This window comes from Mustela nigripes, chromosome 12, assembly GCF_022355385.1.
Source record: "Mustela nigripes isolate SB6536 chromosome 12, MUSNIG.SB6536, whole genome shotgun sequence".
In the NCBI taxonomy this organism is placed as follows: Eukaryota; Metazoa; Chordata; class Mammalia; order Carnivora; family Mustelidae; genus Mustela; species Mustela nigripes.
Genome location: NC_081568.1, coordinates 144,362,343 through 144,379,006, shown reverse-complemented (window position 1 = coordinate 144,379,006; position 16,664 = coordinate 144,362,343). Strand labels below are relative to the sequence as shown.

Genomic DNA, 16,664 nt, shown 5'->3' with positions numbered 1-16,664 from the left:
CTGTGATTTCTTTCTATTGAAATAGGAAAACCTGTATTATTTTTTGATTAGGGATGGAACATACAGTGAACTTGAAAGGATTCTAAAAGGGTTTATGATAAACTCTAAAGTTCTCATAAAGTATTATACCCATTTTTCAGTTCTATAAAATTTTTCCAAAAAAAAAAAAAAAAAAGGGAAAAACGAAGAGTGACCGACCCATACCTGCCATCTTCTAGCTGAAGGGCTCTCAAGCCTGCTAAACAAGCTTCCTTATTTACTCGGCTTAAGTCGTCTCCAAGAATAACTAAGCATGAAAGGCCCGTGTAGGTCATTGCTATGTGGCCACTATCGTAAGGATGAGCTGTTCCAGGATTCTAAATTCAAAATTAACATAATGTTAATTAACTAGTAAACTGAAAACTTCTTTCATTAAGTAATCTGACACTACGTTTCAGGAACTAGTAAAATTAAATGTTTGTACTGACTTATACCAACACCTGACTGAAAAAAAACCAAACCTCCATTTTGTAGGTCTCAGAGTAAGTACGAATGCAGGCTTTCCAGGCTACACAATTTTTAAATTTATCCTGCAAACCTCAAGCTTCTTGGAAGCAGTTCTGATACACAAATGAGCCAAAGTATTTGAACTCCATATGCAGTCAACCATATTACTTTTAACTTAAGTCTCATGAAGTTAGAAAAGCATACAGTCTTTCGATCAAAAAAGGTTTTTAAAAAAACTAAAAATTCTTTTACTGCACAATTCCAATACCACAGTAATCACCATATAAAAATATTATAAAACAATATAACTGAAAAACCTTATTCAGCTCTCATTTACAATTAAGTTATTTGAGCTTCTAATAAACATCAGCACTTAGAATAACTGTTATCCCATAGTATGTTGGATTAGTTTCACCGACCTGATTGTTTTAATAAAAGATAACAACAGTTAAAAAAGATCTCTTAGCTACAAAATACGTGACAAAGTAGGAAATCCTGCAAAGAATCTAGGTACTGGCACTGGCAATGATAAAACTGGACATAAAAAGTGTTTATTACACCAAGTAACTTGACGTTCCACTGTATAAAAAGCATTTAGAGTTTTTTTTTCCTTTTAAAGATTTTGTTTATTTATTTATTTGACACACAGAGATCACAAGCAGGCAGAGAGGCATGCAGAGAGAGAGAGGGGGAAGCAGGTTCTCTGCGGAGCAGAGAGCCCAACTTGGGACTTGATCCAGGACCCAGGGATCACGACCTGAGCCAAAGGCAGAGGCCCAACCCACTGAGCCACCCAAGTGCCCCAGGCATTTAGAGTTTTATAATTAATTTCAAATAATCAGCCAAGCCTACCAATCAATTATTTTAAAGAAAAAAGATTTCACTTGTAAAATTTCACATTGTAAATAAACGTATTTGTCAGCTTAAGAATATTTTAAGTTTTGGAGCACTAGGGTGGGTTAGTTGGTTAAATGGCCGACTTGATTTGGCTTGCAGCATGATCTTAGGGTGGGAGGACTGAGCTCCACGTCAGGCTACACACTCAGCAGGGAGTATACTTCAGGATTCTCTCTCTTTCTCTGCCCCTCCTCCCCCTTTCTCTCCCTCTCTCTCAAATCAATAAATCTTTTTTTTTTTTTAATTTTATTTAGGGTGCTGGGTGGCTCAGTCATTAAGTGGCTTCCTTCGGCTCAGGTCATGATCCCACGGTCCTGGGATCGAGGCCCACATCAGGCTCCCTGTTCAACAGGAAGCCTGCTTCTCCCTCTCCTGCTCCCTCCCCACTTGTGTTCCCTCTCTCTGTCAAATAAATAAATAAAATCTTTAAAAAAATTTATTTATTTATTTGAGAGATGTTGAGAGAGAGAAAGAGAGAGAGAGGGGCAGAGGCAGAGAAGCAGGCTGCCCTCAGAGCAGGGAGCATGATGCAGGACTTGATACCAGACCCCTGGTGATCACAACCTGAGCCAAAGGCAGACGCTTAATGGACTAAGCCACCCAGGCACTCTCAAAAAAAAAAAAAAAAAAAAAAAAAAAAAGAATAATTTAAGTTTTGTTTTTTTTTTTTAAGATTTTATCTATTTATTTGACAGAGAGAGAGATCGCAAGTAGGCAGAGGGAGAGGGGGAAGCAGGCTCCCTGCTGAGCAGAGGGCCCAATGCCGGGCTTGATCCCAGGATGCTGAGATCATGACCTGAGCCGAAGGCAGAGGGCCAACCACTCAGCCACCCAGGCGCCCTTAATTTTTTTTTTTTAAATTGAAGTACAGCTGACACACAGTGAAGAACATTTTAATTTTGACAGAATATAAGCATATTTTAAAATTCATCTGTGTCATAGGTTTCCCTTCTATTTGAGTCTGGGTTCATCAATAACTACTTCAACTTCTAGAAAAATTGTTTATCATACTAGAAAGCCAAAATGAAACTTGTACCGTTTGGTTGAAGCAGACTCCTCTACCCACTATAATAAACGTTAACTTCTACAACCACTGATACGCATCAAATCCTGTCTCTACCACTCATTGGCTCACTTCACTTCCTCCTTCTGGAAAATGGGTATCAGCACCTTCCTCACAAGGTTACTGTGAGAATTTAATAAAATTACCATCACAGAGATACTAGTTATCCTGAGGATGATGCAATTACAAGGCAAATATCCAAAGGCCATTACTTCTTAGGAGTCATGAACTAGGTTTCTGGAACCACCAGGGAGTGAATCACATTGTTCTCCTGCTCGCCCACCCTCTGTGGTTCCTCATGCAAAAGATTTGCAAGGTGTTCAATACCTTCTCTAATCGGAACCTACCCCACCCACCTGGCCTTACATATACAATTCTTCATGTGGTCTCACAAACATATCAAAAAATTTTCATCTTGCTAACCCTTTCATTCTGTGTTGCTCCCCAGAGCTCACACTCCGGCACTCCCGGCTGTTCCATTCCACATTTATAATAGCCTGCCTAGAACTCCTACAGCATATTTCAGTTTTTGGTACTTAAACTAAACATCTACCATGTTAAAAGCACTGTGGGGAATCCAAACAGAAATCAAATGGCAGAAGAAAGGGTCTGATCGAGTAACTACAATACAAAGTAGAATGTAGTAAGTGTCATGGGGAGATGGAGTAACACCAAGATTCACCTTTTTTTTTTCTTTTGAAAGATTTTATTTATTTAACACAGAGTGTGCACAAGCAGGGGAGCAGGAGGCAGAGGGAGAGGGAGAAGCAGGCTTCCCACTGAGCAGAACCCCATACAGGGCTCCATCCCAGGACCCTGAGATCATGACCTGAGCTGAAGGCAGATGCTTAACTCAGGTGTCCCAAGATTTATTCTTTTTAATTGTCATCTAATCCTCTGTTAGTTAAATCTGAAGACTGCTTCAATTTTTTTTTTTTTAGGCTCCATGCCCAGTTGGGGCTTGAACTCACACTCTGAGATCAAGATTTGCATGCTCTACTGACTCAGCCAGCCAGAGACCCCAGTAACACAAAGATTTAAATAAGGAATTTTTTTCTACAGCAGAAGAGGAACTTGGTGGGTGGAAAGGAGAGGAGGCTTTGTACATAGAGAAAAAGTAAAAGCAAAAGAGCTAAAAGTAAAAGCAAAGTGGAAGAAGAAAATTCTGGGTATCCAGTATATATTAGGTACAACACATAATTTAGCAGAGAATACAGAATTTGTGAAGGAAAACAATGAGAAAAGTGGGCTGAGAGGATCCAAAAGTGTTTCTCAAAAAGTACTCTATGGCCACCGAAGGTCCTGGGCATCTACCAGTAAGGCAACGGCCTGCAGGTGAGTTTGGTGGTTTTGGAAGAAAAGCTCCTGACACTACTGTATTTATATACTTTATCGGACAATCTTATGTGCCTCCTCAGATTCCTGCAAACTCTCAGCCAACCACCTTCAGTGATAACTCCTGGGGGGCCAATTTCAGTCCCCTGGAGTCTCCTGCTCCTTCCACTACTCCAATTCAGATGAGCACAATGTGGTATAGAGTGTGACCTGGCCTCCCCAGAAGATGCCAGTGGTCTAGGTGAGTGAGGACCAAAAAATGGATGTTAGGAGACTCCGTAAACCAAGCAAAAATGGTTTCTTCTTCAATTTTACTCCTGTTAGTTTAAAAATGTCTTGGGGATGGGGGAGGCAAGAGGAAAGGGACTGAGTTTTAAAAGTAATGTTCTCGGGGTGCCTGGGTGGCTCAGTGGGTTAAGCCTCTGCCTTCGGCTGAAGTCATGATCCCAGGGTCCTGGGATCGAGTCCCGTATTGGGCTCTCTGCTCAGCAGAGAACCTGCTTCCTCCTCTCTCTCTGCCTGCCTCTCTGCCTACTTGTGATCTCTGTCAAATAAATAAATAAAATCTTTAAAAAAAATAAAAGTAATGTTCTCAAAACCCTGTTTTATTTCAGCCAGGGCAGGTATACATAAGGTATGGCACTACAGAGCGGTCACCATGAGCACATGTCATGGCACCCAGAGCCTGTCCATGAGGAGTAAAGGGAACGTGACCTTCCTCAGGACCAGCATCTGTTGGAAAAGATTACATGTATAGGAAAAAGGGAACATAGTTTACAAATCCTCTGTTTTTAGATTCATTCCCTGCTAAAAGCAATGGATACACATGATTAGAGAAATCATGGCAAATTCATATGACCTTGATGCAGGCATTGGACCTACAGCCTATGACATGAAGAAAGCTGAAGTAGGGCCTCTGTGATATCATGTTGCCTTCTCCCAAATCACTGCTATTTACTCCAGAATTTTGAAACACTGCATGAAAAAAACGGGGAACTGTAGCTACAATGTACATTAGTAGATAGTATTTAGCTCTATCGAAACAAGGAAGCTTGGGTCTATCTGGATAATTTCTCAGTTTTATTTTGCACTAAAATCCACCCACCTCCCTTCTCCTTCCTCCTGACCCAGAGAATAACTCACCTTTGACGGATTGAATGGAATACCCAGGTATGAAGAGCCTCGGAAACCACAGCGATTAAGATTTGATCCTAGAAAATAAAAACATGTACTTATTTAGAATGTACTTTATTTTTGTACAGACTCTAAAGCAGGTCAATTAAACTTTCTTTCAGAAACTGAGCATTTTAGTACCAAAGCTTTGTCACTGTGTCCATTTTCATTCTAGATAATGGTTAACGCTCAGCATGTCCTAGGGCTGTTCTCTCTTTATGAGAATTTCCTCATTTAATTTTCAAAAAGATTTTTAAATTTGTTTATTTATTTATTTATTTACTTAAAAGATTTTATTTATTTATTTGACAGAGGGAGACCACAAGTAGGCAGAGAAGCAGGCAGAGAGAGAGAGGAGGAAACAGGCTCACGGAGAGCCCGATGCGGGACTCGATCCCAGGACCCTGGGACCACGACCCGAGCCGAAGGCAGGGGCCCAACCCACTGAGCCACCCAGGCGCCCTTATTTATTTATTTTTAAAGATTTTATTTATTTATCTGAGAGACAGAGAGAGAGAGAGAATGTGCACGTGCACCAGCAAAGGGAGAAGGAGAAGTGTGCTTCCCACTGAGCAGGGAGCCCAATGCGGGACTTGATACTGAGACCGAGATCATAACCTGAGCCAAAGGCAGACGCTTAACTGAAAGAGCCACTCAGGTGCCCCTACTTATTCATTTTAAAGCAATTTATACCCCCAATATGGGGCTCAAACTCACAACCCTGAAATCAAGAATCTCACTCTTCCAACTGAGCCAGCGAGATACCCTTCTCGTTTATTTTTCAAACCAGAGACAAAATAATGATTTCCTACCATGCACCTTTAGTTTACAGCCTCCTTCACTGCATACAAAATGTTTCCATACCTTTCTATATGATAATTTTTCATGTGATCAACATATTCAACCCCATGCTAAAGGAACAGAAAGTAGAAGCTTAGAGGTTAAGGGACATGTTCAAAGTAACGCATCAGAATCTGGAATTCTAATTTCCCATCCAGTGTCTTTTTACTTTACTTCACCGCTTCTTTATATATGAGCAAACTAAAGGTATAAGCTCCTCTACTTGCAAAAAACACATGTACTTTGTATTTTAGTATGGGACAAACTTTTATTCTGAGTCTAATAACCCACTTTGCTTTGACATCCTGGCTAGAAAAGGACTCAGGCTGGAAACGTGAGTCACATCCATGAAAGGGGAGCCCTGAGCACTGGTGGTGGGAATATAAACTGGCACACCCATTATGGGAAATAGTATAGAGGTTCTTCAAAATACTATAAATAGAACTACCATATGATCCAGCAATCCTCCTACTGGGTATATAGCCAAAGGAAACAAGATGACCATCTCGAAGAGATGTCTTGCTGCCCTGTGATCACTGCAACATCATTTATAATAGCCAAGACATGGGAACAACCTAAGCATCCAATGACAGATGAATGGATAAAGAAAATTTCTCTCCCTCTCACACACACAACCAGAATGTTATTCAGCCATAAAAGAGGAAATTCTGCCTTACATGACATAACAGATGGAACTTGAAGGCATTATGCCACATGACATAGGTCAGAGGAAGAGATGAATACTATAATACTTTATGTTCTCCCTTATATGTGGAGTTTAAAAAGGATGAACTCACAGAAACAGAGTAGTGGTTGCCAGCAGCTGAGAGAAATGGGGAGATGCTGGTCAAAAGTACAAACGTCTACCTGAGAGACGAGGATCTAATATATACCATGATGACTCTAATTCACAGGACTGGACTATATCCTTGAAAGTTATACGGAGAAATCTCAAATGTCACCACACACACATGAAGAAATTCTGTGAGGGGGCTGTGGTAATCATTTTGCAGTATGTTCATGTATCAAATCATCATGTTATATACCTTTACACTTATATATGTCAATAATACCTCTACAAAGCTGGGGGGAAAATAAGAAAACTAAAAAATGAGCAATTAGTTATACCCACAATAAGAAAGTAACTCAGGTTTTGATAGCTATTAGGAAATCAGCATGACAGATGTGGAGGACAGAAATGTATTATCCACAGAATGTACATGCATTCATTGTTAATAAAAAGTCAAGTGGATTTGGGGTGCCTGGGTGGTGCAGTCGGAAGAGCGCCTGACTCTTGGTTTCAGCTCAAGTGTGATCTCAGGGTTATGAGCTCAAGCCCCACGTCTGGGTCCGGACTCAGCATGGAGTCTCCTTGTGTATCTTTCTCCCTCTGCCTCTGCCCTACCCCCTGCACTTTTTCACTCTCTCTAAAAATAAATAAATCTTAAAAAAAAAAAAAATCAAGTAGACCCAGCTTTATATCTTGAAAGTACTTACAGTAGTAGCTTAAACATTAATTTCTTGCACAATTTAGGGAACTTTACCCACTAAATTTAAAACTTTCCACTACCTTTCCTTGTTGACAAAAAACTTATTTGAAAAACGGTATTATCTAATATAATGAATAGTTCTCCCATGTTTGCTAAAGACTTTTAAATGGGTAAGCCACTTAAGACTTGTCAATATATAACAAGAGTATTAAAAAGGCTCAGACTCTGACTGGGTAATGATATATCTGAGAATTTACTCCAGTAACTTCCAATGTAAGAAAGGCCACATGCACAGAAACACCCAAGGCAGTATCACACTGGCAAAACCCCAAAGCAAACAGAAGTGCAATAGGTTAAATGCAACGCTGTATCTCCTGAAACACTTAGGGAAAAGGATGGACCAACATGGAGAAATGATCAAGAGAAAAAGTAGGACACAAACATTTATGTGATTATGTTTATAGTTAAGCAAAGGACACTTAGCAGCAAACCCAGAAGGGAATAAACAAAATAATACCGGACGGTATGACAGGAGTGTGGATTGTGTTCTTTGTAGGAGTCATTTTTGCCTTCACAAATTATCACAAACTTACTACCTTGATACCACACCCACCTACTATCGCACTGGTCCGTAAGCTCTGACGTTTGAGACAGGTCCATGAAACCAGAGCGGAGCGCTGGTAGGGACTGCGCCCCCTACTGGAGGCTCTGGGGGAACAATCCCCCTCAAGCACCTTCAGCTTGTTCAGCAGTCGTGGGACTGAGGGCTCCACGTGTTTGCTCTCCACTGTCGGCTGGGGCCTCAGAGCTCCCTGAGGCCACTCTTGCCACTGCTGGCATCTGGGCCCCTGCACAGGAGGGCCTGCAACATGGCTGAAATCCTTCTCATGCTGAGGTTCTCTCTGGCTTCCCCTTCTGCAGCACCTCTCTGACTCTTGGACCTTCTTCTCTTTGAAAGGACTCATATGGTTGTACCAGGCAAACCCCCCTTCCCTGTACATGCAATGCCTGCAAACAATCTCCCTATTTTGATGTCAGCTGATTAGTAACCTTAACTTCATCTTCAAAGTCTATAGTGCCTGGTGCCTGAAGGACCAATAAAACTTGAACACCAGTAAGACTTTCACATCAGCAATCAAGTCGTTTTGCTTTACCGTGTGTTCACTGGAGTATCACTGTTTTTTAAGTTTTATTTTTGCTTAAGTAATCTCTTAGCTCAAGCCATGTGGGGCTCAAACTAACATACCCGAGATCAAGCATTGCATGCTTTTCCAACGGAGCCAGCCAGGCTCTCCTGGAGTAGCAGTTCTAATTTTCTGCAAGAACTCTTCCTTTGCATGCACAACATGGCCAACTGGCTCCAGAGGCCTAGCTTTCAGCCTGTCTAGGCTTTTGACATGCCTTCCTCACCAAGCTTGATCATTTCTAGCTTATGATTTCGTGTGACAGATGTGCGACTCTCCCTTTCACTTGGACACTTACATGCCATTGTGGGATTATTAATTGGCCTAATTTCAATATTGTTGTATCTCAGGGATTAAGGAGTCCTGAGGAGAGGGATGAAGGGGAATGGCTGGTCAGTGGAGCAGTCACAACACACAAACGTTTATCAATGAACTGCGCCATCTTATATGGGCATGGTTTATCGTGCCCCAAAACAAGCAGATTTTATTTATTTACTGAGAGAACAAGTGTGCACAAACATGAGAGGAAAGGAGGCAGAGGCAGAGGGAGAAGCAGACTCCCTGCTGAGCAGGGAGCCTGACACGGGACTCGATACCAGACTCTGGGATCATGACCTGAGCTGAAGGCAGACGCTTTACCGACCAAGCCCCCCAGGGGCCCCCAGAAAAGTTTATTTAAAATGAAAACCATGTCCTCTATGCCCCTTTTCAAGAGTGTATACTGTCACTGAAAAAAATATTCATTAAGCAATCCTTTATGGTTCTTTTCAAGATTTGCCTGCTATTGTGCTTTCCTTTATAATTCTAGTAAGCTTCCCTATTCATGATAATTAGTAAGCATAAACGCACAATTCGTTCCAAATTTACAACTGGATGCAGGTCCACAATAGCCTGAGTTCCCTTGGAGGCTGTTAGACGGCGCCATCTAGTGGTAAACTGGAAGGGTGGGTCTGGGTCCCAAGAGGACTGCATAGTCTGAAAAAGCATACAGGCCTCTTGGGTCCTAACTCAGGCCCACATCAAAACCCTCAGTTAGGGGCTGGACGATCATACGTAAGAAGAAAAACAACCCCTGTTTGACAGACAAGTCAGAATCGAGAGCCACTGATGTAATGAATGTACCCCCTACTATGAGAGCCAGCCTCAAACTAGTTTACCTTGTTATAGGGAAGTCATTCGGACAGCAATGTATCATAAGCACTTAGATACACATCACAACTCCTAGTTTCACACTATCAAAAGACCCAGACATTCTGGGTGGGGGGAAACAGTCTAGAGCCTACAAAATGGGTCTGTATACTTATTTTCTAAATTTCACAGATTCGTTTCAGAGGCAGACCTAGGCCAACTAAGGAAAAGGCAGGCGGGAGACTTCCTTTGACAGATCATTAGAGACTTAATAGTTTCATGCAACAAAACAGTAAATGGAGAATTGAGAATTGCAGTTGGGGCTGTGACAAGATCTGTGGTGTGGCCCACCAGATACAGGTGAGGGGCAGCTGAGTACATAATCACTGTGGGTCTATCTCTGCAAAAAAAATCCTTCATCTAGAATTCTTCCAAAACAGATATGCAATGATTTTTGAAATGTGAACATGCTCGGTTAGGCACATGCGACTATACCTACACCTGTAAGTACCGTATTTACAAAAGGCAGCAACAGGACTTAAAATTTTTCATCTACTTAAAAAAAAAAAAAAAACAACCAAAAAACTCTCACAGGAAAACACACACGATAAACAGAGCATCTATTATACGGAATCAGTATTGGAAATCTCCAGGAATGGGAATCTCAAAGGACTAGAAAACAGAAAACTATTCTCTAATTTTGCCTCTGGCATTAACGAGGTTTATTATCATGGACAAATTATTCATTCCTTTGGATCTTAATAGCCTCATTTGTAAAATGACAGACTATAATATCCCTTCCTCTGTTCTAGCTCCAATATTCTCTGGCTGTGCCCTTGATGAGAGAAGGGAAAACACAACTCCCAGCCTGATCCCGTGTGTTTCCTAAACACTTCCGGAGGCTGCTGGGGAGGGCCCCAAACCCTCCAATGGTCTGACCACACACTTAAAGTAAGATACCACTGGGATCTTTACAACCCTGAGGCTAAGTGAAAAACCAGGGTTAACTCTGATTAAATATTCACAATGTACTTAAATGCCACACAAGGGAAGTCTCCCCCCAGGGACCTATATACTTCACCAGCAAAGCAGCACTGCAGCACTAGGGCCTGGAATCAGAAGCCTGCAATTTCAGCAGACTCTATCCCTTTATAGCTATGTGTGCCCTCAGGCAGGTCTCTCACATTCCTCTTCTGGGGAAGGCAGATTAGGGGAAGCACAAATTTGACAATGTATTTATTCGACAGTGCCTAAAAAATCATAAAATTTTAATTAACGTACAGCATTATTCCTGCATCAGCAAAATATCAGTATTTGTGTACAGCCCTGTAATGTTAACTTTAGTTTTTTAAATTTTTGTTGTGTTTGGAAGAGAGGTTAAAGCTCTTTCTAACTTGAACTTTTAAGTATGGAAACATACTATGAATACACAAACAATGCAGGTATAGAGAATAAAATTAAAGTACTACCTTATCCAGCCATCTCCCCACGTCTGTTCCCATCTACTTCCCCCTCCACAAAGATTTTCTATGTCCTTTCAGGGTTTTCCCCAAATATTGACAGCTAAATATTATTATCTCTGCAGACATTGGTATTTATAATTTAACCATATATGAACATTTCCATGTCAGTATATACACAGACCTACCTCAATCACTTTACTACTGCCTAGTATTCTCTGTGGACCACAGCTTATTGTTTCTCTTTTGTGAACATTTATTCCCCTTCTAATTGGTCAGTGTAATGAACAATGCCAAAACATATCCTACACAGATTTTTGTACACATGTTATTAGTTTCTAGAGATATCAAATTCCCACAAATCTGGAGGATTTCAACAATGGAAATTTATTCTCTTGGAGTTCTGGAAACCAGAAGTCCAAAATCAAGGTGCTGGCAGGGCTGGTTCCTTCTGGAGGTTCTGAGGGAGAAACCGTTCCACGTTCCATGCTTCTCTCTCTCAGCTCCTGGCAGCTCCAGGGAATCCTGGCATTCCTCCATGCAGTAAGTACTTTCCCCCACCCATGCCCACAGGGCCTTCCCCTTCCCCTCTGGCATCTTCCTCCTCCCTTCTCCTAGAACACCACCACTCGCCGATATGGAGATGCTGACCTTAATTACACCTGCAAAGGCCTTTTTTCCAACCAAAGATCATATTCTGTGATTCTGCGCAGACCGATCCTTTGAGGCCATTATTAAACCCACTACAACATGCAAGAGAGTATGTCACATGAGATAAAAGATTATACTTGAAAATGCCTCTCAAAGGTTACAATGATTTTCACTTTCACCAGAATGATATTAGGGTGCTCTTTTGGGACGCCTGGGTGGCTCAGTCAGTTAAGCGGCTGCCTTCAGCTCAGGTCATGATCCCAGCAGATCCTGGGATAGAGTCCCACATAGAGCTCCTTGCTCAACCTGCTTCTGCTTGCCTCTCCCGTGCTTTGCTCACTCTCTGACAAATAAATAAATAAAATGCTTTTTAAAAATGTGTTATTTCCCCTGTTTTTGCCAACTTTCAAAACTTCCAGCTAAATTTACAAGTTAGATAAAAAAAACAATGCACCAATTCTTGGAACACTGAAAAAAAAATTAGGATGTTAAAAAAAATAATGCACCATTGTTTCTACTTCATTTCTCTGACTTTTCTAGCAAGGTTAATCCACTTTCACGTAGTTACTGACTTGAGATCCTCGTATTCTTAAACTCTGTCATTTTCTAAACAGTGATGAGTCATTTTCCTCTCAGTCGTTAAGAATTCATCACAGTCTGGACGTTAATATTCTATTATATATATTGCCACAACTTTCAAGTCTGTCTACTTATTCAACCTTACCTCTTACTACACAACATTTAATACTGTTTATTTAATCAAATTTAACGATGTTTTTCTTTTATGGTCCTGGGCTTTTAACATTTCTATAGTTTCAAATTCCGTAAGATTTTATGTGATATCACAAAGCAGGACAAATACAGACCTATGAGTTACAGAAAGCACCTTCTACTTGGTCTGCAAATGCCTTCTAAATGAGAAAATATCTGAAGAGCCAGAGGATCCTTAAATTAGGTGTTCTGAGATGCAATTTCCAGCAAGCAATTCTCGGAACACTAGCCACTCATTCAACTCAACTGAAGACAACTCAATACCACCAACTCCTTTCTGACACTACGCAGAGACAGCATCGGACCACACAGGCTGAGGGGCTTGGTCTGTCAGGACACCAAACCCCCACCCCACCAACTTCAGGCACCAGATGCCAGCCCGGTTAGCTGTGCTCTTCTGACCCATTGGCTATGGACCGTAGGTTCTCATGAGTCTCTCTCCGTGGGTACAATTAACTTCCCAGAGCAACTCACAGAACTCAAGTGAAACCTGTTACCTGACAATAAAAGAACGTAATTAAGAAACTGCCAGGGGGCGCCTGGGTGGCTCAGTGGGTTAAGCCGCTGCCTTCAGCTCAGGTCATGATTCCAGAGTTCTGGGATCAAGTCCCACATCGGGCTCTCTGCTCAGCAGGGAGCCTGCTTCCTCCTCTCTCTCTCTGCCTGCCTCTCTGCCTACATGTAATCTCTCTCTGTCAAATAAATAAATAAAATCTTTAAAAAAAAAGAAAGAAAGAAAGAAAGAAACTGCCAGATGCTTAGGACAAGGCATAGGGAATGGGCAGGGAGCTTCCACTCTGTCCCGGAGACCCTCTCTCCTGGGAACTCTACATTTTTGCCAACCAGGAAGCACTCTGAAGCCTGTCCCTCTGGGTTTTAACTTAGGCTCCATGACAGAAGCAAGAATGATTACATCACTGGCCACTGGCAACTGCTTCAACCTCTGGGCCCTCCACCATCCCCTCCCCAGAGATCAGGTGGTGGCACTGATTTGTTCCAACCCTCCAATCATTGACTGGCTCTAAGAGCCAAGAGCCCTCTATCCTCAGGCACTTTCCAAAAGTTACCTCATGAACATAACAAAAGACAACTTGTAACACTCTCAAGGCTTAGGAAATGCCAAGGGTTTGGGAACTGTAAGCCAGAACTGTGAGTGAAGACCAAATATACATTTCTTACAAATCACAATATCATGATGCTATAGACCAAATGTGAAAATACAGCGAAGAGGAGCAGTTAAGTTAGAATAAATCAAACCTCTTTCTTTCTTTCTTTTTTTTTTTTTTTTTAAAGATTTTATTTATTTATTTGACAGAGAGAAATCACAAGTGGGCAGAGAGGCAGAGAGAGAGGGGAGGAAGCAGGCTCCCTGCTGAGCAGAGAGAGCCCGATGCGGGACTCGATCCCAGGACCCCGAGATCATGACCTGAGCCGAAGGCAGCGGCTTAACCCACTGAGCCACCCAGGCGCCCCAAACCTCTTTCTTTCTAAACAAAGCTTTAGCTTACTATTTCCCTAAAGTTCATCTAGGTGAGACATTTATAAATGTTTACTTCAACCAACGAAACGCATGGTTGATTTATAAATATTGGCTCTTAAAAGCCAGGTAAATGGTGACCATGATTAAAACTGTCATTTTATGGGAGTTTATCTGTTTCTCTTTTCAAGGTGAGAATTTCTAACACCTACAAGTTAAATCAATGTTAAGTATGTTACACTTAACAGTGTGAGCAATAAGGTGTATAAAGCTTGTGTGCATTTAGTTGATTAAGTAACATATAAATTTCAAACATTAATTAAAAAAAGAAAAAGAATTTAACTGACCAAAATTCATAAAGTATAAAAAGGACTATAGTGCTAGTAACGGTTCTAAGAAACCATCAGAGAAAGGCTAACGAAACCTGAGAGAAACCACCAGGAGAGAACACCAAAGAGTTCACTGAAAAGACAAGATGAATGGCTGGGAGTGAAAAATACAGCAAATGTTATGAAACTAAACAAGCAAAAATGACAAATATCAAATAACTGATAAGCAGTACTCCCCGTGGAAGAGAAGAACATAACATGCAGCTACAACAGCAAATCTCCAATTCCAGACAACCGTACAGTGGTTTTCTCAAGAGATTAACAAGTAAACTTTTTAATTTTTAATTTATTTTTATTTTTTTAAGTTATCTCTACCCTCAACGTGGGGCTTGAACTCATGACCCTAAGATCAAGAGTAGCACACTCCACAACCTGAGTCAGCTGGGCACCCCAATGATTAGACTTCTCAAGTGTCAGATCTGAACAGGATAGAAGTGCAGCATTGCAAGGAAAACATGGCGGAATAAAATATGGTTAAGAGTTTATGAATTCATACTGAGATTTGCTCGTCTGACACATGTTATGCCAAGTACAACTAACTAGTCACACTGAAAATAAAATGCTAAAAACTCACTCACTGTCTTCTGTGGGAAGGACCTGCAGGGAGTAAATCCACTCTATTATATCATCTTTGTTCACCAGATCTAAGGAATCCAACATATCCAGCCCGGAGAGCGCAAAAAATGCAATTGTCAGCCTAAAAGAAAAAAAACAAAAATGTAAAATTCCATCTCAACTGTCAAAACACTGAAGTCTTTCTGGTTCAGAAAAATAATAAAGTCTTTCTAATTTTAAACTTAATTTCAAACAGTACTCTCATTTTGCAAAAGCCAAAAAGCCCTATTTATACTTATAGTTTAATATCAATCAAACCTTTGTTTCATTTAGGGGTTAAAAAACCAGTCCCATTCATCTGATGCATACATGGATTCACTAAAACAACCTGAAGGCTAAAGCAGATTTAAAAAAGAATTCCCTACACCCAGTTAGTACAAATAAGTTCAAAAGGCTGGAAAACACATAAAATCCCTATTTCCACTTATTTGCCAAGAGCAACTATGCTTATAGTTGGTGTTTAATTCTTAAGGAATGTTAGAATAAATCCATCTGTACTCAAATTTGTTTACAAGTAGTGTGACTGGAAAAAACTTAAAATGAATTTTGGGAAATAATACTTTAAAAATACATATGCATTTCAACTCCATTTTCCCAGAGAGCATTCTTTGATGGAATGAGAAACTGTAAGGCAACACAATCCCCTCCAAGAGTACACACTGAAGAGAAATGTAAACTTTGTTTTCACATAAAAGCTAGTACTTTAGTGATTACTTTTTTAAAAAAGAGTTTGTTATATATAATTCTTTTCAGGCTGAGATGAATTCTGTACTGCTGTCTGAGCATAGTTATCTCATTTCCGTATTCTAACAATTCTGATGACTAATATACAAAATTAATACTTTGAATCATTTGGTCTAAAATCTGGAAAGAAAGCCACTGGACACATTCTGTAACCTTTTCAACTAAGATTCCAAAAGAGAAATAAGCCTTAATGCCCTAAGGCATCCACTATGTGTAATAAATTAAATTCTTTCCCACGCATTTATCAAAAACACTACCAACTTAAGGAAAAATGAGAAAAGTTACTTTTTTCTTTTTTACGGTTGCAATTCTCTTTGATTCCTGGTTGAAAAAGGCTGGCATACATTAGGTAACAGGAGGAAAAATCAGGAGAATAACTCTAACCAAAGCTTAAGGGCAAAAACCAAAACTAATGCAATACTGGTATACTTAAGAACAATAGATTTGGGGAAACTTACATTGCTGAGAGACTATTACTGTATACTAGACACTGATCTAGAAAATTTCTTATATACTCTCTCGATCTAATTCTACAAACTACTGAGAGCCACCAGAATTAGGAAAGTGATTTATCTGAGCAGGATTAAAGTAAGGTCAGTGAAACCCCTTTATGTGCAAGGCTACAGTTCAGAGTTCAGATCCCATTATCAAATGAGCTAGAGTGAAATCCTAGGCTGGCTGATTCACAGCCATTTATAACCCAGGCAGGCCCTTTGCTAAATCTTTTCTAAGTCCCTTCCTTATCTATAGATGATTACCCCTCACAGTTAGCGCACTACCTGGCCACAAGCAATCACTCCTCAAACAGAAAACTGTCATGACTGGTATTTTCCCTGATTTTGATGAGGGAGCAGAAGGCAAGCTGAGGACAAAGCAGAAGCTGACACCCTGCAACCTCCCCCCATCCCCTACTGCTGGATGGGACACGTGTGACAGTGTTCCAGGAATCACCCATCTTATG

The 16,664-nt window shown here is 40.7% G+C and overlaps 1 protein-coding gene across 2 annotated transcripts in view; it reads right to left on the bottom strand.

The window, feature by feature from the left end:
• The window catches only part of PGGT1B (protein geranylgeranyltransferase type I subunit beta), a 52,701-nt gene that overhangs the window by 27,067 nt on the left and 8,970 nt on the right, over positions 1 to 16,664 (bottom strand). The window contains exons 2-4 of one of the 2 annotated variants that reach the window (XM_059416109.1): positions 14,923 to 15,041; positions 4,925 to 4,992; positions 205 to 356 (exon numbers count right to left, since the gene is read on the bottom strand). In XM_059416109.1, the coding sequence (XP_059272092.1) occupies positions 205 to 356; positions 4,925 to 4,992; positions 14,923 to 15,041 (339 nt within the window). The remainder of the gene's footprint in view (positions 1 to 204; positions 357 to 4,924; positions 4,993 to 14,922; positions 15,042 to 16,664) is intronic. The other variant, XM_059416108.1, reaches the window with a different exon arrangement.